The sequence below is a fragment of the Vidua macroura genome, chromosome 15 (assembly GCF_024509145.1).
Source record: "Vidua macroura isolate BioBank_ID:100142 chromosome 15, ASM2450914v1, whole genome shotgun sequence".
In the NCBI taxonomy this organism is placed as follows: Eukaryota; Metazoa; Chordata; class Aves; order Passeriformes; family Viduidae; genus Vidua; species Vidua macroura.
This window is the reverse complement of record NC_071585.1, coordinates 17881756-17908424: the sequence shown is the minus strand read 5'-3', so window position 1 is coordinate 17908424 and position 26669 is coordinate 17881756. Positions and strand designations below refer to the sequence as shown.

Genomic DNA, 26669 nt, shown 5'->3' with positions numbered 1-26669 from the left:
AAACAAACTGCTGGAAGGGTGGCATGAAGTTAAATGACAACACTGCTGCAAGCAGGGCCAAAAAACCCCACTGCTTCCTATGAATGTCCTGCCAGGTGTTATTTGTGGGACCTTTGACAGCAAACCCCCCTCGAGGAGGGCTCAGCCCAGGCAAGAACCTCACAAGCCCAAGAGCAGAAGTACCAAGCCTTTATTAGGAGATCCATGATTCCAGGGCAGAGCTGTGTCCAGGGGGGCCAGTCCCACCCAGCTAAGGTGGGGCAGTGCTGCTGCTGCATCTCCCCATTCCCAGGACACCACCAGCCTTTGTTCCAGCCTTTGGATTCCCCTGAGCTGCTGCTGCCAGCTCTGAGTGGGCCAAACCAAGGAACTGCCTCTTGGAAAAGCCAAACACCGCAAGGGAAGGGGAAAAAATAAATTAAAAAAAAAAGAATAAATCACACACTGGACACAGTTATCACTATGAGAAGTTGAGTGAGTTGCTTTACACCCACATTGCAAATAATTTCACAAGCTGGGAGATGAGTTTGCTGAGTCTCCTCTTGCCCTGGGGGAGGAGGGGTGTTGGTTTGCTGGATCCTGGCATGGGATGTGCAGAGCCACACTGAATCCATGTTATCTGTTGTTGTTGGGGTTTTGAACAAAGTTGATGGAGTAGGAGCCAGTGGATGAATCCTGTTTGATCTGGAAGTTCTCTGTTGACAGGCCAAAGGGGCGCAGGACCAAATTGCCCAGATCCTTCAGTTTGCCTGCAGTGACATTCCAAGAGAACACAGTGAGAGCTGAGCACAGCACAACTCCCAAGGAATTACACCCAACTACAGCCCAGCCCTGCTGATTTATCCAGCACAGGTAAATGCTGAGGAAATCTCTGCATTTTGTTAATATTTAGGCTCTTAGCAGGAATTAAAAATCATTGTTCAATATCCAGACAGTATGAGAGTTAATAAAGTCCTGTCAGTATATGGATCACATGTGATTCCTGACTCTGGAAAATGGATCTTGCTACAGCTGTAAGAGGGGAAGGACAACAAAAGGACATCCTTTAAAAAGATCCTATATAGAAATTACAGAATAGATAAAGTGAGCTAGGAACTTCACTGCTGGCTGAACACAACCCCCTGGCATGACAACACAAGGGAAGAAAATGGTCAGTTTTCATAGAAAAACATTTTTTCCTCCTGGTTTCAATGCAGAACTGTAGATTTCCCAAAGGAAAAGAAGAAATTTGGACAAGTTGAAGCCTTCTCAAGGTTTGCCTCTCCAGGCAAAAGCTCCCACCTGCACTGATCCTCAGGGAATGGGTTTTGTTTTGCTGGGAGCTGAGTGTGACAACAGCAATTGCTGCCATGGAAAATCCACTGAGCAGCTGCAGCAGCCAAGGGCCTGGAACAACACCTGGGAATGCCACAGCTATTCCTGCCTGGAGGGGTTGGAGTCCTGAGAAGCCCCTGGCACTGTGCTCACCTCACCTGGGCTTCTGGGGCAAGGACACATTGGAGCAGTGAACTCTGGAATGGTTTGGGTTGGAAGGGACCTTACAAATCCTCTATTCCATCCCTGCCATGGCAGGGACACCTCCCACTGTCCCAGGCTGCTCCCAGCCCTGTCCAACCTGGCCCTGGGCACTGCCAGGGATCCAGGGGCAGCCCCAGCTGCTCTGGGCACCCTGTGCCAGGGCCTGCCCACCCTGCCAGGGAAGGATTTCTTCCCAGTGTCTGGAAAAAGATAACCTTACCCCTGAGTCCACCAAGCAAATGGGTGGGGAGACACAAGTTTCCTTCAACTTGATTTTTTAAATGGGAATTCACAGATGAGGTGGTTCAGGGATGTGTGGCCAAAACCAGTCCAGCAGCAGCTCAGGTAGGATGAACCTCTTTGTGTATATTTGAGGGTTTTTTAAAAGCACACCTGATGAAGATAAATTAACTATGATATTCATCCCGTTATGCAGCACCCTGAAAGTGTTTTGGCTATAAAACCATTTTGGTAACATCTGAGTGATGTGAAGAGGTTTTTTGGTACTTCTGGACAAACATTTGGCCAGGGCTGAGCTTCAGGTCTGGGGTGAGCAGTGTCTCAGTGGAGAATCCTGCAGAATCTGGCATGGCTGGAGCCCCCCAGCCCTGCAGCTGGGCAGGAGAGCAGAGCTTGCCTGGCAGGACACTGGAAAGGTTTTTTTCCCAATTGCAGGGAGCTGGATCCTCTTTTCCAAACCCATAAACAGCCCCTGACTGCCTCGGGATCCACCCTGCAGCTGGAGCAGCTCCCCAGCACAGCATGGATTTAGGGCTTTGTGATAATTCCAGCAGCACATCCCAGCTCACCTTCCTGCTCTGTCCCTCCCCAGGCAGGCTCTGGGGCAGCCACACTGAATTAATTGTTAATGAGGCAGAAGAAAGCCTTGGCTTTTCCGGGCACTCCAGCCCGGAGCTGCTGCTGCTGTCCTGGCACACACAGAGCCAGCATTGTAGGGGAGCTCTGTCTCCTCCTCCCACAGCTCCTTTCAGCCCTAAATTAAGGGCTGTAGTGAACTGCAGCCCCCTCCTAAAGAAAAGCTCCCTCAGAGCCTGTGCTGGGAGGAAGGAAAAGGCACCACGTGGAGCTGGGACTCAGCTGCAGAGGCTGCCCAGCCTCCAACACTGCCTGTCCCCAAGCCTCTCCTCCCTCTGCCCTTATTCTCACACATTTTGCTCTTTTTCTTTCAAACACACCCTGTTTATTTTCCACCTGCAACTCCAGCACATTCAGGTTTTTCATCAAAGCAAATATTCAGAGGTTATCAAGAAAACAGAACTGTAAAAATCAATTTAGGGCTCAGAAGTCTGTGATTCATTACTCACCTAAACTGCAATTCAACACCCTATTGAATGAGGCAGATGCAGGAAAAGATTACTCACAATTTACATTAAGATGTAACAGCCAAAATTAATTGCTATTCAGTCTTTCTGGCAATAATGCTGGCTTAGTTGCTGGTGTTAATGTGGGGTTTGGAAGTTGAAAAGCTCCATCTTGCTTGTGTAAAGAATTCTTTTGGAGAAAAGACAAATTTCCTGATGAGGTCTCTTCTCTGTGTAACTTCTTGTATTACCAACATTTTTAAGCAATTAAAAGAGCAAGGACAAATCCTTCTCCCTTCCCTAAATGGTAAATGAGGACTGAACTGTAACTGTAATTTGGCTCTGATTTAACTACTTAAAATCACCTTGTGCAGGGTTGGGGTTTAGCAGCTCAGCTGCAAACACAACATAGCTGAAAAAAAAACCCCAAACAAACCCCATAATTCTTTAGGCACAAAGCCTAATAAATGTCTTTGCTGATCTCAGGTAGCTGGAAAAATCTCTTTTGGACAGGAAGGCCCAGGTGAGGAGCTCTGGCCCCCAAATTGCTAAAACCATTCCAAAGCTCCCCTCTCCTCTCACTCTCTCCCCAGAGGAGGGGTCCCAGATATCACAATAATTATAAAAGTCTCTAAACAAGACTGCAAATCGTTGGCTTTAAGGAGAGAAACACAAAACCTCCCACAAAACCTCCCATCCTCAGTCACCAGGGCAGAGGATGCTCATGAGGTACAGAGGGAAAAGCCACTTGGATTTGAAAGCTCCTGCCCCAAGTCCAGCTCTCTTTGATGAGAACTCAGGGGTCCCTTCATCCTGACTTCAGTGGCAGAGGAGCTGATCAAAACATGGCAAGAACTGAAATACAGATGTCAGCCTTGCAAAAAAGAGATCCCTGGGGACACACAGCATCAGTGGGCTTGGCCTGGCCACAAACCAGGATTTTTCTGGTGACATCAGCCTCAGCAGTCACATGGGCCAGAAGGAAAATCCAGCCAGGAATGTGTGCTCTGGGTTATTTACACACAAGCACTGCACAGGGGGTTCAGCCTCTGACAGAAATGAGCTGCAGCCCTGGGAAACAGGAAACACACTAGGGAAGGAGGAGGATGCACTCCATTTATCTGGCTTTGTTTGTACACAGCTCCAGTTTCATGACAGTGGGAGATGGTTGGGCAACCCAGGCCTTGTTTGAGTTGAAAGAATAAAAGCTCAGCAAAACCAGGACAGGCCAATTCACTGACTGAGGATCAGCTCAATATCCAAAGGAGCCAAAGCACAAACTGGGACACTGTTCCTAATTTCAGTTTGGAGTCAGTGCTCCTGGAGCAGGCCTGGCCTGGAACTGTCAGGATGCCTCAGACTTGCTGTGCTGGAGCCCAAAAGTCTGGAACACAACCCAGGCACCTGAGCTGCCCCCTGGGAAGGCAGGAATGTCCCCCTGGCACTGCCCAAGCCCAGTCACCCAGCTCCAGCCACAGTGCCACGAGCCAGGTCCATCCTGGCAGTGGGAATTGCCATCAGAAAGGGTGGAAAAGTGGGAACAGCTTCAAACAAATTCACTGTACAACAAGACAATCCAAAGGAATCTTGGAACCACCACATTCCATCGAGTTTCTCTTCTCCCACTCCTTCCTGAACTCCCATCCATCCTCTCCAGGGCTTTCCTGACCTCAGACAGAGCTGCAGCACTTTGCAAACCTTGGGAAGTGTTTCCTTCTTCCATGGCATCACCACTGCCTCCCTTAACAGCACTCAGGGAACCTGGAGCACTCGGGAGAAGGGGCTGCCCACACTCCTGACTTCACTTCAGGAGAATGTTTTACAGAAACCCCTCAGTTTGTGTGCCAGCCACAGCCAGCACTGCCACCATCACTGTCACTTAACCAGAGCTGTGACAACCCTGTCACACACGAGGCTGGGGATGAGCACAGTGTTGTCCTACCCTGCTCTCACTCTGGCTCTCCAGCTGTTTGAACTCCTTGTGTGACATCACTGAGAAGGGATTTCTCTCTCCAGAATCCCGACAGAAACAGTCTGAAGTGCTTCCCAAAAGCCCAGCCCAGTTTTGAAATCCCAACTGCCACTTTTAAAGTATTAACACTGTTAAAAGAGATCCCACCTAGTCTGACATCCAGGGGAAAAAAACCCAGCAATGCAGGGGCTGGATTTACTGTTCCAGCCAAATCCCTTGTGATTAGTGAGGCCCTTTAGAGTTCAGCAAAGATCAGGACTTATTTTCATATTACTTTGTGCTGAAACCCATGCCATGTCCTACCAATGGGCCTGATCCTTCCGGAGATTTTCTGCATTTGTCATTTATTTATAGCCCCATCACCCCTAACCTGATTTATTTGGGGCTTGTTCTCAGCACAATGGGGGAAGCAGACTCTGATCCTGTAAAGCTCTGCAAAGCCTCACTGACACTGCTAGGTCAGAGCAGAACAAAGCCAGAGCAAATCAGAGGCTGCAGGAATGAAATTACAGAAAAACATCAGCATAAGCTGAAACAGTCTCTTCTTCCCAAATATATTAAGAATCAATGTGAAAGACAGGCTGAGTTGGTTTAACCTGATTTTCTGCAGAACAGCCAAACACTGCCTTCCCTTCCCACCAAACACTGCCTTAGGAATTGTAATTCCACTCCTGGTGCTAACCCTGGCTAGATCCAACTCAGCCTCCAACCAAACAGCAATGAAATGCTGAATAAATCAAGGCAATGAAATGCTGAATAAATCAAGGCAAACACGAACACTTGGAGGTCTCTGGGCTGGAAGTGCTACAGAAAGAATCACATTTATTCCTTCAGCCCCCAGATCAAACATCCCCAGTTATTCCAGCTGGGGGAGTTCCTTTAGGCACAGGTTTAGTGAAAGCCCTGGTTTATCCCTTTCATGGGAATGTTTGCTCTGAGGGTTTATTTGCAGGGAGAAAGGGCTGAGCAGTTGAGCTGTGTCAAACAATCTTCCCCAGCTCTTACATACATCAATATGAAATTGTTCTAGAAGGTTTTAAGTTTTCTCTCTTTAAATGGAACTCATGGCTTTTTCTGCATGGGAGAATTCCTTGTCTCCAATTTACTGAAGGTGAAACCAAGCAATTGAGAACTACAAAGAGATCAGGAATTTTGTTTAACACTGAACAAATATTTCCTTTCAGATTTAGCTCCTTTAAATTTTATACAAGAGATTCTATTAATGCAGGTTTTTTTCTAGTAGATCATGAGGGTTTTTATGGAAGTACACACTACTCACCCAACATTTCTTTTTTTAATTTTTCATTCCTCTCCTCAATTTGCTGTGGTAATCTCTGTGGAGAGAGAGAAAAACTGGAATCAGATCCCTGCTTTCACTAATGCTCCCATTTTGGACATCAGCAGTGACAGACACAAATCCTGGTGTGCAGTTCCTACTCCAGACTCTGAACACTGCTAATGCAGAGCCTCAGCATCTCCCACTCCAGGAATGCCCTTTTGGACACCCATTTTTATCTGGTGTCTGTGATACTTATCCCAAAGTACAGCTGCTTCTGGGAAATCACTTCATCTCCCCTAAAATCCCTCAAACACTGAGTGGAGGCTGAAATTCTCCCAACAGTTACACACCTGTGAAAATCCAAACCTAACCATTGCTTCCATATAATGAAACTTTCTGGGAAAGCAGCAATAGGGGTGATTTGGGAACAAACATGATCAGTCCAAACTGTTTAGTCTGGCATTGAAAAAGTCAAAAATAACTGAGGATTGAAATCAGAACCCCAGCTCTGCACTCCTGACATACAAACAGCGCTCGAGTATTGGAGCAGGTACCAAATCAGGGATCAAAGAACTATTGTGCATTTCATATTTTAATCTGTTGTTTAACAGGGGCATGACATTCCCTAGAGCAGTGTGAGATCATTCCTGTGGGCAGGGAGGAGGAAGATTTGCTTAACTGTGAATGAAACCCATTTGCAGATTTTCTTGAGGCATCATTTCCATTGCCAGTGAGGGGGAAAAGATCCTGTGATATTCCTGCAAAGCAAAGACACTTTTACCTCACAACAGAGCAAAGCTTCTCAGCCTCCTCCAGGTTAGAGATGTAACCAGGTATGTGGAGTCAACAGCTGAAACTTGGGGGTTTTATTAAGAAATTTAGAGATTTATGATGAATATTTGAAAAGTGTAAAATCACAGCTGTCAGGATTTCCTTAACAGGTTTTCAAGAAGGGAGTTTTAAGCTTCAGTCTCAATAGTTTGCTTCTTCCCTCACATCTGACAAGGACCAGCTCAAGGCAGAGCAGACCAAATGCCAGGGCAGGGTAATTTGAAGGTATTTTGTCCAAAGGGTTCTGCAGCCAAAGGCTCTGCCAAGGAAGCTCAGGGAGCAGGAGGGGGTGAACCCCCACCCTCTTGCACTGCCCAGAGATCAGGAATAAACACTGAGCATTCTGAATTGGGCCTGAAGGACGGCCAGAGGAGCAGCAGCACTGCTGGAGATTCCCTTCTGGGGCTGGGCAAGGGCTCTGCTGTGGGATCATCAGGGCACAGCCACTGAGAGAAAATCCTGGCTTTGCAGAGGTCCAGGGACAGTGTTGGGGTTCCAACCAGCCTGAACAGAACCAGCCGCCCCTGAGGGTCTGACTCAGAATCCTGGATTATCCTCGGTGGGAAGAGACCACCAGGATCATCCAGCCCAGCTCCTGGCCCTGCACAGACCCCCAGCAATCCCAGCCTGGGCATCCCTGGAGCAGTGTCCAAACCCTCCTGGAGCTCTGGGCTGTGCCCATTCCCTGGGGAGCTGTTCCTGGCCCAGGGGCAGCCCCAGCCCAGCTCCAGAGGCAGCAGGACCTTTATGGGAGCTCAGCTGTTTTATGGGATCACCCCTCACCACCAACAGCACTCACACAGTTAAGCAGAATATTTTCTGCCATCAGTGCAACTGATCCAGTCCCCCAGGAAATCATTCCAGGCTAGGTTTCTTGCCTAATATGCCATAAAAGCTGTTCCTAATCTGTCACTTACAACACCACAGTGTGGGGAAAAGGGGGGCAGAATCACTGCTAATGATTTATTTTCCCAAATGGAGACTTAAAACAATTAAGCCTTTCAAAAAGATTTTTGTAACAACAGATCCAGTGTGGGTTTAGAGACAAATTTGCAGGTGATGCACGTGAGTTTCTTTTTCCTTCTGAGGCAGAATCCATTGCAGGTTCACTGGTGTGAAGCTGAACTAAAATAATGATAAATAAGTTAGGCCAAAGTTCACTGAAAGGCTTAAGCTTACCATGCAAGCTTCTCTGGCTTGATGAACTGAGGGGTCTTTTTCTAGGACTGCCTTATAATCTTCCAGAGCTTCATCTAATTTTTCTGTTTTTTCGTAGAGTTCTGCTCTCCTCAGCAAAGCTCTGATATAGTGAGGGTCTAATTCCACAGCTGCAAAACAAAAGCAAAGCCCAGGATTGTTCTTAAAGCATTTCCCCAGCTCTCAAATGGATTCTCAAGTGTGCATTACATTTGTAAGTTGTCCTTAGAATGTAACTCAGGATCAAGCAGAGGCACAGCTTAAAGCTAAGCTGGAATTCAGAAGCAGCTGCCTGGGACAGTCTCATGATCATATTTCATTTAATGTCCACAGTCTCTCACAGATGGAAGTGATTTATGATCACAAAGCTTTAAATGTGCAATCCTATCCATGCAGGGATTCTAAGTGATGCTACAGAAACTTTAAGGACCTGCAAGATATTTCAGTTTTTGTGTGTTTAGCAAGTGGCTATTATTAGATTGCAGCTAAAGTTAAACATCCCTCCAGACACACACAGCAGGGAAAATCAGCCTTGCCACGCTTATCTCAGTTCAAGTGGAGACAAACTCCAGGAGAATTTCTGGAGCTCTTTTGAATTTAATATCAAACAGTTCAGATTGCGCTGGGAATGCACAAACAGTGATTTCAGCCCTGTGAGCTGGCAGAGGGGCATCCTGACTGAATCTCAGCTTTTCCTCATTCCCTTGGCAGCCAGGGCTCTTTGCTGTAGCAGTTCAGACTGAATGCTAAACTCAGCAGCAACCTCCACATGGTAATTCCTCAAGAATTCCTTCATCCATTTTTCACCACAGAAATTGGGAATGTGAAAGATTTCACCACAGAAATAGGGAAAGATTTCACCACAGAAACAGGGAAAAATTTCACCACAGAAACAGGGAAAAATTTCACCACAGAAATTGGGAATGTGAAAGATTTCACCACAGAAATAGGGAAAGATTTCACCACAGAAACAGGGAAAAATTTCACCACAGAAATTGGGAATGTGAAAGATTTCACCACAGAAATAGAGAAAGATTTCACCACAGAAACAGGGAAAAATTTCACCACAGAAACAGGGAAAAATTTCACCACAGAAACAGGGAAAAATTTCACCACAGAAATTGGGAATGTGAAAGATTTCACCACAGAAATAGGGAAAGATTTCACCACAGAAACAGGGAAAAATTTCACCACAGAAACAGGGAAAAATTTCACCAGAGAAACAGGGAAAAATTTCAGCACAGAAATTGGGAATGTGAAAGATTTTTCATCAGAGAAAGAGGAAATATGAAAGATTTCACCTCAGAAAGAGGGACTGTGAGGGATTTATCATCACAGAAAGAGGTCTGTCCATTTTATAATTCCCAGCTCATTAAAATGGTTCTGGGGACAATTAAATCTCAGATTATCCAGGTAAATATTCCAGTTTATCTTCTGGCAAGGACAAAGGCAATGGCACAGTCAGCAAGCTGCAGGTGACTGAATTGCTCTGCTGTGCTCCAGTCCCTGGGGAGTGTCAGGCCCTGGCAGCTGAAGTCTCTCTGCTCAAAGCAAATTGATTCCCTCCGAGCCACTGCAAAATTCAAGGTGTTTTTCAGAAAGCAGCAGCACCAAAACCAGGCAAAGCCCCAGTGAGCGAGGCCAGGGAGGATTTGGTCCCTCCAGGAGCCCTTTCAGCAAGCACAGCTCCCATTTCTGAGCAGGCAGGGCTGGCACACAGCCACTGGATTAGTTCTCTGATTGGTAATTTGGATTTTTTCCCCAGCTGTCACAGGGAGTTTAACAAACACTCGAGGGTGGGTGAGTGGGTGGAAGCAATAAAGCAAAGCACAGCTGAACTGATTCCACCAGAAGGTGCAGAGACAGAACTGTGCAGGGCAGGAACAGGGGAACATAAGCCCTGGTGACAAAGCAAAAGCTGTGCAGGAAAGGGACTTGATAATGCTGTTAACTCTATAAAGCCTCAGAGCTCTTTGGAACCTGGGATTAAAGCAGGATTTGGGGGGGATGGCAGGTGGAAGTGGGTTTGAAATCACAGGTGTGGGAAACAGTTTCCACAGAAAAGCCTTTCCTCTTAAAAACAAGTACAAACTGCAGCCTTATGGCACAAAAGAATAGAAAGTAAATTACTGGAGCTAGGAAAGGTCTGACAGACATTTTACAAAATAAGTAATACAAATCAGGTGTTTTCTGTTCAATTCTTTAAAGACCCTTATGCCCAAAACTACAGCTCTGCAGTAAAGGCACTAAATGACACAATTTATGTACAAAAACCTGGCACAAGAGCAGCACAGAGAGGAAAAAGTACCTTTGGTGCAGTCACTCAGGGCAGCCTCTGTCTTGTCCTAGAACACAAAGCAGTTTTGTTACATTGAAGTCATATTTCCTCATGTCCCCAGCCCTGGGGGTGTCCCAGGAAGGGCTGGAGGTGGCACTCAGTGCTCTGGGCTGGGGACACGGTGGGGATGGGGCACAGCCTGGTCCTGGAGGGCTCTGATCACTTCACAACTGCATTTGTGGCAGCCTCGGTCCAGTGTGACACAGAATGAAAGCAACGCTCACCTGTTTCATTTTTGCAGCAGCTCTGTTTGAGAACAGAACAGCCCTGTCCTTCTGGAAGCAGGCTGGGCAGATCTGCAGAGCCTTGGTGTAGGAGTCTTCTGCCTCTCCATAGTCTGCAGAGCAACAGGGAAAACCCAAACCAAAGCATTCATTTCCAATCACTGACCCCATGGCTGAGGCTCCTTTGGAAACAGTTCTCAGTATCTGGTGATGTGACACCAGAATCAGCAGCTGCTCTCAAAGAACATTACTGAGTACATAAATACAATCAATTATTTTAAGATTTACTTGATTTTGCTAATAAAAGCAGGAATATACTCCTGAGCTGAATGCAACAAGTGCAGCAGGATGTGGGTGTAATTCTCATCCCTGACACTGTTTCCTCTCTGGGCAGAGGTGGAATCCCTTTGGCTGAAGTGCTGAAGGCTGTCACTGCTCTGCTCAGAGCAGCTGCAGGGAGCTTTTATGGCCACATCATCTTCATCTCTGAAAGATCAGAGGGCTTGGCAAGGGGAGGCCAGGGGTGAGACTCCAGCAACGCTCCAGGCCTGTGGCTCTCCTGGGCTCAGCACTTCCCTCCTGCCCTCTCTGATGCCTTCCAGAGCTGGAGATCATCCCCAGGACTCCATGAGGCACCTCCAGCCTCTGGCTGCTCCTCAGGGCACACAGATTCCTGCCTGTGTCCTGCAGACTGAGGGAAGCAGGAACCTGCAATTCCTGCTTTCTCTGGGAATCCTCCACCCACAGCAGATTCAATCAAAACCACTTCCCCCCTTCTGTTTGTTCATTAAAATCAATGTATAAAGGCACAAGACAGCTACAGAGCCCCAAATCTTGCATCAATTCTAAGCACAACCATCAGCCCAACTCAGAGCCCCAGGGAAGCCTTTTCTAATCAGTAAAAGAAACCCTGGCTCTTGAAAAGCAGTCCAAAATTCATGGTTTTGTAAGTAAACACTCAGCTTTCATGGGAATCCTGCTTTAGTATCCAAATCTTTGGGATTTAAACAACTCAAAAGGAGGTCTTGTATCTCTGTGTCTCCTCTAGAGCTGGATGAAAAATGCAAGAGGTGATAAAATTCAACAAGGACAGTGGGAGGTCTTCCTCAGAGCTTCCTGCAACACCACCACTGGCTCAGCACTAATGGGAGATTCTCTGACATCCACGGGGTGTTCAGAGATGACCAACCCACCTCCTTTCTTGAAGTGCTCATTTCCTTTCTCCTTCAGCCCCGTGCTCTCCTTTCTTCTTTTCTACAAAAGGAAAGACAATGTCTCAGAGTATTTCACTGAAATGAGCAACTAGGTCAGCTGCAGCTCCAAATAAAGGATGGAAGGGGAGCAGAATAAAACATAACCTGGAGAGTTTTAACTCTGCCAAGATCTGCTTGTAGACCCTGCGACATGAAATACTTTATATACCACCAAACACTGGAGTGTAACAGCAAGGCAATTAAAAAGCTCCACTCCACAGCCACCAGGATGCAGGGAGAGCTTCCCAGGAGAATTCCATGCTTTAAACCAACACATCAGCTTTTAGCTGCCTCTTTGCTTCTCCTTTCCAACTCCATTTAATTCACTCACTGCAGGTCTACTGTGCAGAATATATTTTAAATGTAAAGTCTCACAAGTTTTGCTTGAAATAATTCCACCTCAGCAATTCCAGTTATTTTCAGAGATGCACAAGGAAAAGGTCCAGGCTGAGGAAGATTTCTGCCCTAAAAGATTTCTTAGGGGGGGTAAGTGAACCCCCAGAAGCAGGTTCTTTGTGCAGTGAGAACTGCACGTGTGAGCAGAGCTGTGTTCTCAACCATGAACGTCCTGGCACAAGGGGAGGCCAGGCTCAGGCTCTCAGCCTGTGACACAGAAAACTCAGGATGTCACCGAGCCATCCCTTCCACCTCCTGACACTGCAGACACTCCTGAAACAAAGCAGGGAAGGGCAGGAGCATCACAGAGCTCAGGAGTGCTACAAAAACCATCCCTGGAGCACTGGTTTTTCTCCCAGCACACAAAGGACTTCAGTGGAGGTGTCTGTAGATGACAGATCACTGAGCAATTAAAAAGCCAACAGTAGGAAAAGGAGCAGTTTCCTTTCCTGCAGATTGTGTGAATCAAGGATTAATGCAATTATCAATATCACACAGAACATCTCCTTGGAAACAGCTAAATATAGTACAGAGTGTGGAGCACTGCAGCAGCTCCCAGCTATGCCAAGGAGCTGACAAACAGCTCAAAATCCCAGGCTCTCCCTCCTGCTTTTATGGCTTTGGGAATTGATTCACCTGACCATTGGCAGCACCTGGAGAACAGATCAGCCTCAGTGGAAGGACACTGAGTCAGGACACGTAATTCCACAGCAGAATCTCATCTGACCCCTTTGATACATGCCCAGACCATCAAATTTGTTCCTACTGCCTATAAAAGAGCTTTTCCAATAGCAATTACTGCTGACATTTCAAAGGAACCCCACAAAACACAGGGCACACAAACCAGGCCCAATTATTCAGGAAATGGCTTTGCTCAGGGGAGGCTGACAAACCCCCCCAAGCCCTTCCACAACACCCCAAGGGACACACTTGGTGCTTTCTAAACATGAACATACAAATTCCACACTTGAGGCTGCATGAAAATCCCAAATTCTCTGTGTAATGCAGAACTCTGCTGCTCAGCACAGGGAATGTGGAACTGCTACACCTCAATTTCCCAGGGAGCAGACAGAAATTCCTGCCTGGACCCCACAAAAAGGCATTTTTAAATATTCTGCAGTGCACAAAGGGTGACAATGATCCCAACCTCTCGTGGCACAGAACAAAGCAGCCCCATCTGAGCACAGGGCAGGCCTGAGACAGGGATCCTGCTGGAAAGATCTCCACAGATGCCCTCAGTGTGGGGAAGGGCTGCCTGAAACACAAACCCCACTGACTTCATTGCTCATGACCTATTTAGAAGTGGCCTTTCAGTGCCACGAGCACTCTCTGCTGCACAGGGTTCAGTTACAGCTCCACAAGAGTGAAAGGATTTTTATTATCAACACAACTACAGCATGCTCACAGCAGTCCTGAGGCAGAAACCCTGGAACCAAGGGATGCTGGATGAAAAGTTTCACCTGTACCATCAATATTTTGTTCCGTTTTATCCAAATTATTAAAAAAATATTACACGTTTACCCTAATTATGCATTAAATGCTAATATAAAAAGTGATTTGCAGCAAGAAAGCTTCAGAAGAATAAGCTTTATATTAAAAAAGGAGTAAAAGGAAAAAAAACAAAGCAACAAAGCAGCACTCTCAAGAGCTCTGTGTATGATTTTGTAATTTATTCAGCTCCCTGCAAAGCAGCAATGGTTCAAAACTTGCATTTCTGTGAGAGCCTGACCAACATTTTCAACATATCCCTGGTTATGAATTTCACTTCCAAACTGAGTGTCCAAAGTATTTTTTAAAAGGTGAAGTCTGCAGAGAACCTCCTGCACATCGATGGATTTGCATTTCATGTATCACTGACCAAGAAGCAACATCTCAAAGCCAATTCCTCTGGCTTTTCCACAAGATGCAAGAGCATGAAAAATGGATGAGCCCCTCACATGCTAAAGGCAAAGCAGGCTGGGTGTGAAATAAATGCATTATTTATTCCTCCACCCAGACATTCCTGGAACAGAAATTCCTAACACAGGACTACTCTTAGGATTTCCATTTCAGCTGCACTGCTGCTGGGAGAACCTCTTCAAATCCAGGGAAAACCCCAAAGCACTCCAGCCCTGCCCTGGTGAATTCCCTGCAGCTCTCTGGGACCCATCAGCCCCGAGGGATTTGCAGTGTCCCTCCAGTGTCACCCCAAACTGGTCCATGACAACAGCCCTGGCAGGGAATGAGGTCAGCCTGAATCCCAGGAAAAGCCATCCTGGGCTGCTCACACACAGCCCTGCAGGCAGCCACAACTCCCCAGGCCAGCATTTTCTGCTCCTCAGTGGCAGCAAAATCTGAAGGTTTGGGGTTTTTTTGCGAATTTTAGTAATGCAAAGATGACAAATTGCATGGCAGGCACTGATTGTGATGTGGTTTAAATATTTTTTGAAGTTCAGAAGAAATAACTGAATGTAACTGGTGATGATTCCTAAAGGACCTCATTGGAAATGCTTAAATTTGGATACTGAATGCCAATCCCATACTCAGAAAAAATCAGTATTTAACCCAAACCTGCCTGGCAAAGCCAGGGCTGCTGGAGATGATCTCAGGTCTTGACAAGGGACAGCCTGGCCTTGTGACAATAAAGCACAAACCTAAATCCCACACAGCCCCTGCACCTCGGCTGCTCTGCCAAAACACTCAGGGTTAACAAGAAAAGCACGACGTAAAATAGAATTTTATAGGATTTATTTGTAACTATATAATTCTAAATAAATTTTATTTGGATATTAAATGCAATTTTAATAATGATAAAAGCATTAGTCTGCTATTAGAGAAGACAGCAATTGAGATATTCCCTGTTTCCTTGGGAAGTGAGCAATGCAACAGAAGTGCTGGAAGTGAAATCCTTGAACAGCCAGTGGGAGCTGAGGAACAACAGCCTCAGTTTGTGACACTGCCCACAACATTTCCTCTGGCTGTTCCTGTGCTGGGGTTGATCCCTTGATTTCCCTTTGCTGGGAACTGTTCCTGGCTCCAGTTCTACTCCCAGTGAACCTGCCCCTCAGTCCCTTGGGAAGGTCACCAAAACCAGACATCCAAATTCCTGCAGTTCAGAGGGGGGCACAGAAACTGGAATTTTAAACAGACCAGGAGTGGATTTTTCAGCCTCCAGTCCCACGTCTCACTCATTAGCACTCATTCAGTCACTCATTAGCAGCTGTCTGCTTCCCCCTGCAGTTTTGGGAAGCTACTGCTCTATCCTGAATCCCAGGCTTTGATTTCAGTTTAAGGTTGGAGTCACCCCCAAACCTCCTTTTTTATATCTTGAGAACACCCAAAGCTGCATTTGGGAGGTTCCAGGGATAGACCTGGCCTGTCCCTGCTCCCTGGGATTCCATGGAAAACAACTTTCCTCTTTCTCCTCCCAAATGGAAGTGGGAGCAGCACTGCCAGACACGGGGAAGGAGGTCACAGCCCTCCCTGACAGCTCCAGTTAAGCCCAGCCAGGAGTGCCACTCATCCCTGTGCTCCAGAGGAGCAGCCTCAGGCAGGGAGAGGAGCTGCCCACAAATCCATCAGCACAAGGGGAAAGGCCTGGATGTGACAGCAGCAGTCTCTGCCACAGAAATGCACAGCTGAACACACGACTCAAATCAGACAGCAGCACTCAAAGGGACATGAGGGGAGAATTTTCCCTCTTCCTATTAAATTGTCACTCAGCAGAAGAGTTTTGTTTGTTTAAAGCTCAAAGAATTATAAATCACACAGGGAGATTCTAATTCCAGCTTTTATTCAAATTCTTCTCACCAGCTCTTGCAATTAATGACTCCAGCAGATACAGATTTACTGCTCAGATGTTCTTCTCCAGGTTTTAACTCAGAACATGTAACAGGATGTTTTATTCTATACAGAAGCTTCCCCTTAAGGAAAACAATGGGATCAACCACAGGCACAGGGAAGAAAGGAAGGGTGAGGAAGAGGCAGCTTAAAGGAAATGTTTTCACTAAGCCAACGTTCTCTAACATATCCTAGAGCCTGCAGAAAACAGGGGGGTTAAAAAAAGGAAATTTTACTCTTTAGCCCAGCAAGAATCTCAGGCATCACTCAAAAATCCTATTTCTTAAATTCAGTTCTACCACATCCTTACAAAGCTGCTCACAAGACACTCCTCAAGAATCTCCTCTTGCTTGTCTTGTGACACATTTCCTGCTGTCAGAACAGGAATTGTGATTCCAGCCAGCTGCAGGTGCAGGGCACATGGAGAGGCCAGAGAAGGAACTGCTCAGGAGGAATACTGGGTATTTATTGCAGTGTCTCACAGAACACAGGGTTCCATATCCAAAATTAGAGCCCAGGTGCTGAAGTCCTTGCCACAGGACAGGACAGCATCTGCCACGATGGAGGAGCTGAGGGCCTGGCAGTCCTGCAGTGGATAAACTCCTCACTGAAGGGTGTCCCTCAGAGCAGGGCTGGGCAGGCTGGACAATGACCCTGCAACAGCTGCTGGCTGTCCTCAGATTAATTCTGCAGAGCAGCCCCACGTCAAAGCCATCACTGCCACTGACAAGCAGCCAGAAAAATCTGCTTGGAATGCATCAAAAGCAATTTGCTGCTCAGTGCCTCTGCTGAGGCAGCAGCAGCAGCCTTGTGAAACAACAACCAAACCCTGCAAAGGTGAATTTCAGTCCTTAAAAAGCTCAGAGGTGCAAGCCCAGGCAAGGAACCAGGCTCTGGTTTTGAGAACACTTCTTACAGGTTTGTGTCTTAATATCTCTGCAAGTTCTTATTTTGCTTCTCCATGCAGAGAAGGTTTCTGAGGGTATCCCTGCAGTCTCCCTGGAAGGAATTCCTGCTGCTTAAAAATCTCCCTGTATGGGGCTCTTGAAATGTAATTAGAGAAAACACACAATCCCTCCCTGGCTCCTTCCCTCTGAGCTCTCAGCAGCCTCTGCACAGGTGAGTGTTTTACTCTGAGCTGCTGGAACCTGAAACACCCAGAGCCTGGCCCAGGATCTGCCTTTGCATCTCCAGAAAAAATGAGAGGTTTTTCCTACTGGAGCACATCACTCCACAGAGCCTGGCTTACTCCAGCTGCTGAACACAGCAGTGGGTTTTGGTAACAAAAACCCCAACCTAAGGAGGTGGAGCTCCATAAATCTGAGTGGAGCAGGGCTCTCACATCCAGCTCTCCTTGTGCCCTGAGCCCACAGTTTATGGCTGGTGCTGCAGCACCAGTCCCTGGGGAGCTTTTGTGATTTAGACAAACAGCCAAATCAAATCCATCTCCCCAGGTGCCAGCACCAGGCTGCTGTTTGATGTCTCCTTTAACCAGCACTGCCCTGGATCTAAAAACCCAGCTTGATATCCCTGTGAACCCCCACCCTCAGTGCTCCACTCCCCTGAGGTGTGCCAGCACGGGCTCACAAGAACCCAGCCAGGACTGCTGAGAGGCTGCTCCCCACCTCAGCAGCCAAAAAACACTTCTGAGTGTTTCTGTCCCATTTGCTGCAGCTGCAATTAAAAAAAAAAAAAAATCACATTGCCCTTCTCAAAAAAAAACAAAAAAAACAAAAACAAAAACAAAAAAAACCCCAAAAAACCAAAACAATCAAACAAACAAACAAAAACCCAACAAAAACCAAAACCCTTTTGAGTCATGGGAAGGAGGCTTAAAAGGTTTTAAAAGTTCTGAGTAAATGAATGTAAAGCAGTGTTTTCAGACTGGGACTGTAGGATTTTCCTTAAAAGCTGCAGGATTTAACAGAATCTTTTATGATCAGAATATACAGAATGTTTCACTTTGAAAAATAAATTCACAGCCATCAGTAGCAAGTAGAAGGAGCAGAGTTGGAGCAGCAATTGAGGAGTGGCCTGTCCAGGGGGAGATCATGGAAGGGCCACTGCAGTGGCTGTCACAGCTGTCTGAGCTCCTGATTCTGCTCTGCATTCAGAGTTCTGCAGCTCTGCTTGTATCACATACCAGCAATATTTTGCTAGAGAAAAAAAAACTACATTTGAAAACCTGCAAAATTCAGAAATCTCTCCGTGGAACATAAAAAACTGCTGATGCAATACTTGTGGTGCTGGTGAGAGACAGAATCCCTCCGTTTGGCTAGCTGAAATCACAAACCACTCTGAAGGGCAGAATTGCTCAACACCACTGGAAATAAACCTGCAGAAAGATGAGAGCTGCAGCTGCCTCCAGCCTTTCTCTGAGGAAACCTTCCCAGTTTGAAGCAGTTGTTGTTTTGCACTCCCATAGCCCCTTTCAGTGGAGTTCCACAAAGCTGAGCGCCAAGATTCAACATTCCCAATTATTTTGGTCATTTGACAGCAGGCAAAGATCCATGTGCAAAATGAGATGATTATCTAAAAATACACCCAAACCAAGAGCAGCAGGAAAATTAACACAGCCAATTGCCAGGCTTGCTGCTCTTTTCAGAGTTCTGTTCCAGAACAATTTCCCCCCAGTTTTCAGTTTTTCTCTGAAGCTCTCAAGTCCCAGGCTGGTGCTGCAGCCCCAGTGTGACTCATGATGACAGTGCTCCTCATTGGACAGGAATAAACACCAGGAGAAAAAAAGGGACTGTTCACTCTGACTGGAAAAAACCCAAGGGCAATCAAATGATTTTTTTGTGTGAGGTCAGGGAAGGATTTTTGCCCTCTGCTCAGCACCTGAGAGATGCATTTGGAGAATGCCCTGTTTTGGGCAAAAACCCCCAATTCAAACAAACTCCTTCCTACACCAGCAACAACAAGACCCTGACTTCCCAGAGGGAGTCCAGGATGCTCAGGGCTCTGCAGTAAAGGAAATTCTAATTAAACAGAAGTTTCCAGGATAGTTAAAGAGCAGCACAGGGAGCCAGAGGGGCTGTGCCAGAGATCCCCCTGGCCCTGGGCAGGGGCTTGCACTAAAATCCTCCAAAGGATGCACCAGAACACCTCCTGACATTGCCACCCCCTATTCACTACTGGATTACCACTGGCAGCATCATTCTGCCCATTTAGAGCCCACACTGAGACAGATCCAAAGGGATTCTCACCAGCTCCAGCAGAGACCAGAAGTACTTTTAGTCTCACTCCTACCCCATGTTGTCCTTCCCCAGTATTGCTTCTCCACCTCAAGGAACTTCTCTATTAACACAAAGATTGGTTCTACAGGTGAAAAACTGCATTTGTCTCCTCCCTGCTGCAGGATGAGTTTGTCCAATGTGACAGCAGTGAAAGCAAACAACCCCACACATTTAATGTGCTTTTGTTTGATTAAAGCTGGTTTTGTTTCATTAAAAATAACCCACAGGGATCTGTTCCAACTGAAGCCCTGCTCTCTGGATTCCCATAAACAACCTTTCAGGAAAACCACCCTGCAATCTGCTGAGTTTTGGAGAAGCACCTTGCAGGCACTCAGGGGCAACCAGTGGATGCACAGACAGTAAAGAGCAGGAACAGGGAGAGTTTTGTGGCTGTAATCTCTGAGCCACAGCCACCTCCCCCACTGCTCAAGGCACACAGCATCTGCCCTGGAACGTGAGGAGTAAGAGCAGCAAGGAAAGCCACAAACAACTGTCACCTAAAAGAGGGAATTTGGAACAGTAAAACCAGACACTCGAGGGCTTTAAAGGTGGCAGCCCCAGAGCGTTCCAAACACTGACTGTGCACAGATCATTGCACAAAGATCATTGCACACCTGCACTGCACACAGATCACTGCACACCTGCACACAGATCATTGCACAAAGATCATTGCACACCTGCACTGCACACAGATCATTGCACACAGATCATTGCACACAGATCATTGCACACAGATCACTGCACACAGATCACCTCACACCAACACTGACTGTACACAGATCATTGCACACCTGCACACAGATCACCTCACACCAACACTGCACACAGATCATTGCACACCTGCACTGCACACAGATCATTGCACACAGATCACTGCACACAGATCATTGCACAGAGATCACTGCACACCTGCACTGCACACAGATCATTGCACAGAGATCATTGCACACCTGCACACAGATCACTGCACACCAACACTGACTGCACACAGATCACTGCACACCTGCACACAGATCACTGCACACAGATCACCTCACACCTGCACACAGATCATTGCACACAGATCACTGCACACAGATCATTGCACACCTGCACTGCACACAGATCACTGCACACAGATCATTGCACACCTGCACACAGATCACTGCACACCTGCACTGCACACAGATCACCTCACACCTGCACACAGATCACCTCACACCAACACTGCACACAGATCACTGCACACAGATCATTGCACACAGATCATTGCACACCTGCACTGCACACAGATCACCCCACACCTGCACACAGATCACCTCACACCAACACTGCACACAGATCACTGCACACAGATCATTGCACACCTGCACACAGATCACTGCACACCTGCACACAGATTATCTCACACCAACACTGCAAACAGATCACTGCACACCTGCACACAGATCGTTGCACACAGATCACTGCACACAGATCACTGCACACCTGCACACAGATCATTGCACACCTGCACTGCACACAGATCACTGCACACCTGCACACAGATCACCTCACACCAACACTGCACACAGATCACTGCACACAGATCATTGCACACCTGCACTGCACACAGATCACCTCACACCAGCACTGTGCTCTGCGTTACCTGTTTCTCCTCCTCTGGCATATCCTTCTCTAGTTCTAGCAAGTATTCTTCATCTAGCTCTGTCTGCTTCCTGCAGCTACTCCCGTCATCCTGAACGTTCCCTTCAGCATCCAGCACAGCTCCTTTGGCCTCAAAGGAGTCGTGACAGTCATGGAAACACTCCTCTGTGGGATCCTGGGCATCTCTGGGGCCAGTCTCTGGAGCTTTCTGATCTGACAGCTCCAGGCGATTCAGTGACTCCACAGGTGGGCTTGCATCTTTAAATTCGTCCATGCTGGACTCCTGGGAGGGGGCTGTGGGAATGGGGAAGGAGTGGCACTCAGTAATCATCACTAACAGCCTCGTCAGCAAACAAATCCCAGCAGCCCGGGGGGGTGGGGGGGAGGCTGCAGGGGACCACAGAGGGTCACTGGGGCCACCTCCTGCACTCCCAACCACAGCACAGCAGCGTGTCCAGGCAGCTCTGAACGCCCCCGGGAGGAGACCTCAGCCCCTCGGGGCTCTGCTCAGGGCTGGCACTGCCCGGGGCAGCACTTCTGCCTCCTGGCCAGGGCCATGCTGGGCTCTGGGGCAGAGCCTGGCCCTGCTCTGCCCCCTCCCCTTGCATATTTATACACATCGACACGCACTTAACGATCTACTGTCTCTTATCCACATTTACAAATCTTTAAAGTGCTCCTGACATCCCTAAGGGAAGCTCAGATCTCTCGGGACGGGGGCAACTTCCCCGGGTTCCACGTCCCGTGCAGAGACACGGGGCCGGGACCCTGCGCCCGTGAGTGCGGGACCGGCCGGGCTCAGGTCCCCGGGCCCGGCCCACACCCCGCCCCCGGCACGGCTCGCCCGGCGCGACCCCCGGGCCCCTCCAGCCCCACCACCACCCCCAGGGCGCCGTGCCCGGCTCGCAGGGCCCGCCCCGCGCTGCCCGGAGCGGAGGGGTCGGTGCAGACCGGGGCCATCGCCCCCGGCCCCGCCGGCTCCCCCCGGGCCCGGCCCGGACCCCCGAGCCCGCACTCACCTGCGCCAGCCGCACTTCCGGCTTCCGGCTTCCGCCACGCCCCGGCACGAGGGGGCCGCTTCCGGCAGCGACAGCCAATGAGAGAGGGGGCGCGCGCGGGGCATGCCGGGGACTGTGGTTCTCTGGTGTGAGGTCAGGGAGCGCAGGTGAGAACAGGTAAGGGCAGGTGAGGGAGGGCAGAGGAGGGCAGCTGAGAACAGGCGAGAGTAGGTGAGGGCAGTGAGACTAGGTGAGGGCAGTGAGACTAGGTGAGGGCATCTGTGGGCAGGTGAGGGCAGGTGAGGGCATCTGAGGGCATCTGTGGGCAGGTGAGGGCAGATGAGGGCATCTGTGGGCAGGTGAGGGCATCTGTGGGCAGGTGAGGGCAGGTGAGGGCATCTGTGGGCAGGTGAGGGCATCTGTGGGCTGGTGAGGGCAGGTGGGGACAGGTGTGGGCAGGTGAGGGCAGTGAGACTTGGTGAGGGCAGGTGAGGGCAGGTGAGGGCAGGTGCCTCGTCCCACCCGTGGCCTCTTTCTCCCCAGGGCCGCACTGCTGTAAATCCTCTCTCTCCGTGTTTCCTGCAGCTCCTCCAGGCCCTGTGAGGCCACACTGAGCTCCCCCCAAAGCTTCTCCTGGCCAGGTGAGCGATCCCAGCCTTTCCCCCCAGCAGAGCTGCTCCATGCCCTGCTCACCCCGGCCTGGCTCCGGCAGCTGCAGCCCCTCGCTGCGCTGGGCCCAGGCTGGGCCAGCTCTGCAGCTGGGGCTCCCCTGAGGGCCACAGTCCCAAGCCCTTCCTGCTGCCCGCGCTGGGGGACCAGCCCAGGGCGTGGGGGCTCCTGTTCCCATGTCCAGCTCTCCCCCAGCACCTCACTGTCCACCTGTGCATCCCCAGCCTGCACTGATCCCAGGAATGTCCCCGATCCAGGTGCGGCCCCAGCTCTTGGCCGTGTCCACCCCCATGAGATCCCCAGGACCTGCTTCTCCCCGACGAACACTTCATGTTTAAACAGCCCAGGAACATTCGGGTTTTCCCCTGGAACTCTGGGATGATGCTTCTCTTGCTCAGCCCCACACCCCATTCTGGTTTCATACAACACTGAGGTGTTGAGGCATTCCAAATCTGAGCCCAAAGGGAGGCTTGACCTGTGCCAGGGGATGGAACAACACCCTTGGATGCAAACAGCCACAGACTCGGGAGGCTTTGCCCTTGTTCCCTAGAGATTCCTAAATACTGCTGCCTGCAGCAGAAGGTTCAACACGATGCCCGTGAGCCAGGTGACAATTCGAGTTGATAAAACCCAGCGATCTGGAAAACACCTTCTCCTTATTGATTACAATTATTGACCGCAGGATATCCAGCCCCCCCCGCTGCCCTAGGCTGGATTAGTGTCGTGTAAAAGCCAGGGAATCCAGCGGATCGGGGGATCTGTGCCTCTCCCCGCCGCAGAAACCCCATAGGTGGCGGTGTTGGATTTTCCAAGCCGGGTCCTCTCTCCTTTCCGTGTCAAACTGGTCCCGCTTGGTGCCAGCAGGGCTGGAGCTCCCCCGTGTCCAGCAGAGCAGGGCTGGGCTCTCAGCCGCCCAGGAGAGGGGACAAATGTTGCACAACTACCTCGGGCTCCAGGCCACATGTTAAATTTACTTCTCTGGACAGCTTTTTTTGATCTTCGCAGTGAAGAAACCAAAGCTCAACAAATCAGGCAAAGGGAAAAATAATTACTGTTTTCTGGAGGTCACAGAAAGTTCAGGTTCTTCACCAGAATTAAACATTTGCACACAAGTCTCAGTGGAATCAAATGATTCTGCTTCCCAAAGAACGTTTTGAAAGGAAATTGTGAAATAGGCAATTAAAGGCTTTTTAATCACAGCTATAAATTAAAGTTTTACTACATCCGCTTTTTAGGCTGACTTATTAGAGAAACAGTGATGGATTCTTATTAATTTTGAATATCCATTCTCTTTTTCTCTATGTCTTGGCTGGAGTGCTATAAAGATTATGGGAATTGCTAGACAGGGAGCGTGTTCTTCACAGCTTAATGTGCTTTGTTGTAAGAAATTCTCAGTAACAGCCCCAGATTTACTTTCCCTGTCTCCTTCCACTTATGTGGCAGTGGAATTTTGGCTATTCTGGGAAAAAGCCAGGTCATAGATTAGAACTGAGTAAAAATGTAATGTAATTTTCTGCTTTAACCAGGCAGGAGAGCAGAGGGGTGCAGGGGGAGCTGTCCCTGTCACAGTGACATAAATTGGCATCACAGCCCTGTTTTCTCCCCAGGGACACTCGGTTTATCCCCTCAGTTTAGTTCCAACCCAAGCAGACAAACCTCTTGTCCTGGGATCGTTAAACCTGATGGTGGAACTGCAACTTTTTGGTCCCCAAAAAATCATAGTGGGTGCAAACATTTCAGGGTTCCACTGCCACAAACCCAGCGTGGTGTGTGCCCGTGCTGTGAGGTGTTTCCCTCTGCCTCCCCAGGTGCAGGGGGTGTTTGTGTGAGGCACCAGCCCTGAGCTCCCTGTCCTGCCCTCGGGAATGTGGGAGCCTGAGAGCAGCTGGGGAGAAGGTGAGCAGCTCTCTTGTGGAGTGAGTCAAGCCAGAATCCAGTGCGTTCCCAGGGGGATGAGCTGGTCAGTGTGTGGGATAAGGAACACTGGGTGTGAGCACACACCAATAATTCCATCCCATAACTGCTGTGATTATCTCCTGTGCCGGGCAATTTTCTGCTCATTTGTCTGAGGTGAAAGTCAAGCACACAAGCCCAGAGCACAGAGCTCAGCTGCTGAATAGAAAGTTGCTATTTTGATATTTTCCAAACTGGAACTGTACTTTGTAATACCAATGTCCTCTCCTCTCCACATCACATTTGTAAAGATAATGGGAAGCTGCATTTCCAAAGAGCAAAGCATGCAGGATGCTCTCCAGCTCCAGCCTCATTCAGCTGGATTGGCTTTACCATAACTCTTCTCACAAATAAGCAGCACATTGAGAGCTGAGTGCACTGATGCCTAATGGGTTTAATTTCTGTACAGCTGGGCTGTGACAAAGCTCCCTGAGCCATTCCAGCTGTGCCTCTCTGCTGAGTGGCTCTGGAGCAGCCCCTCCTCAGGGATGAAGCTCCACACGGCAGTTTAACCTGGGGAAATTCAGTGTTTTATGAACACCTTTGGTGTAAAAGTGCAGCAATCCATTTAGAGAGGCAAATCTGTTTGCCCACAGAGTGGGCTCATCAGACAGTCTGTGAATGAGCATAAAAAAGATACCACCATGTGCCACTGCATGTTCTGCTTGGCAAATTCATTTTGGCTGTAATAGAAAATGGGTTTGTCCCACAAGGCCTTATGAGTGTGCCCTGGCCCAAATAGTTTTTCCTTTAAAGGAAAACATTGCATCAAAAGATGGACTAACATAAGGAAGAGGGTGCTTTGTACAGCCTCGTTTGGGCTGGCTTTGCCTGGTGGAGGTTGTAAAAGATTCCAGTGGGAAAAATGAAGATATTCAGAATAGATCTCATCTGGACAAGTCAGGTGGCCTTGCTAAAGTTCCATATTTTAAGGTGGCGTATCAGACTTTGTCCTCTGTAATCTTTGTAGTCCCTCCTTCAGATCCATGTGGCGTTTTCCCCCAATTTTCAAACTGACAAAGAGATCCTGGTGAAGGAACTCCTGTAACTAATTCCTGATGGAAGAGTTATGTGTGTTGTTGATGAGGGAAGCAACGACATCCCACGAGCCACAATGGCAAATTCAGTGGCCATGAGTGTTTTATTTTGTAGTGAGAATCCTGATGAGGGATCGTGGCTGAATTCCAGCCCTACAGGAACAGGAGCAAGTGTTTCAATTGTTGAGAAATGACTTTAATCATTGTTTTCCATCTCTAAAGTGCAAGTGTACAGCAATGTACAGAATAATCGGGAATTATGGGCAGAGCCGGGGACAACCTGGAGAGGAATGACCTCAGTGCATTTCTCATTGCTCCATCCACCCCCCATCATCCATCATCCATCATCCATCATCGATCCATCCATCCATCCATCATCCATCCATCCATCCATCCATCCATCCATCCATCATCCATCCATCCATCCATCCATCCATCCATCCATCATCCATCCATCCATCCATCCATCATCCATCCATCCATCATCCATCCATCCATCATCCATCATCCATCCATCCATCCATCCATCCATCCATCCATCCATCATCGATCCATCCATCATCCATCCATCATCCATCCATCCATCCATCCATCCATCCATCCATCCATGGATCCATCCATCCATCCATCCATCCATCATCCGTCCATCCATCCATCCATCATCCATCCATCCATCCATCCATCCATCCATCATCCGTCCATCCATCCATCATCCATCCATCATCCATCCATCCATCCATCCATCCATCCATCCATACATCCATCCATCATCCATCACCTGTCCATCCATCATCCATCATCCATCCATCCATCCATCCATCCATCCATCCATCCATCCATCATCCATCACCTGTCCATCCATCATCCATCCATCCATCATCCATCCATCCATCCATCATCCATCATCCATCCATCATCCATCCATCCATCCATCCATGGATCCATCCATCCATCCATCATCCATCATCCATCCATCCATCCATCCATCCATCCATCATCCA

The 26669-nt window shown here is 48.4% G+C and overlaps 1 protein-coding gene and 1 long non-coding RNA gene across 4 annotated transcripts in view; one reads left to right on the top strand and one right to left on the bottom strand.

Annotated features, from left to right (window-relative positions):
* Positions 1–174: 174 nt before the first annotated feature.
* On the bottom strand, positions 175–22104 carry TTC1 (tetratricopeptide repeat domain 1). Of its 2 annotated transcripts, none has more exons than XM_053991530.1 (8): positions 22031–22104; positions 21013–21305; positions 11875–11935; positions 10682–10794; positions 10428–10464; positions 8102–8250; positions 6092–6146; positions 175–749 (listed from the first exon to the last, which is right to left on the bottom strand). In XM_053991530.1, the coding sequence occupies exons 2-8, from the start codon at positions 21283–21285 to the stop codon at positions 616–618; spliced, it is 822 nt and encodes a 273-aa protein (XP_053847505.1). In that variant the 5' UTR covers positions 21286–21305; positions 22031–22104; the 3' UTR covers positions 175–615. The 2 variants fall into 2 exon arrangements, with proteins under 2 accessions (XP_053847505.1, XP_053847504.1); XM_053991529.1 differs by lacking the exon at positions 22031–22104 and adding an exon at positions 21642–21807.
* Positions 22105–22136: 32 nt separating this feature from the next.
* The window catches only part of LOC128815119 (uncharacterized), a 42398-nt gene continuing 37865 nt past the window's right edge, over positions 22137–26669 (top strand). For both annotated transcript variants that reach the window (XR_008439555.1, XR_008439554.1), the window contains exons 1-3: positions 22137–22176; positions 22595–22650; positions 24487–24574. This is a non-coding gene — a long non-coding RNA (uncharacterized LOC128815119). The remainder of the gene's footprint in view (positions 22177–22594; positions 22651–24486; positions 24575–26669) is intronic.

Excerpts from the sequence above, each read along its gene's own strand:
- TTC1 (XM_053991529.1), bottom strand. The coding sequence starts at position 21,669 with ATGTGGATAAGAGACAGTAGATCGTTAA. Across the intron at positions 11,936-21,012 it reads TGCCAGAGGAGGAGAAACAG|AAAAGAAGAAAGGAGAGCAC; the intron begins GTAACGCAGAGC and ends TTCCTTTTGTAG. Across the intron at positions 10,795-11,874 it reads TGAGCACTTCAAGAAAGGAG|ACTATGGAGAGGCAGAAGAC; the intron begins GTGGGTTGGTCA and ends GTTGCTCTGCAG.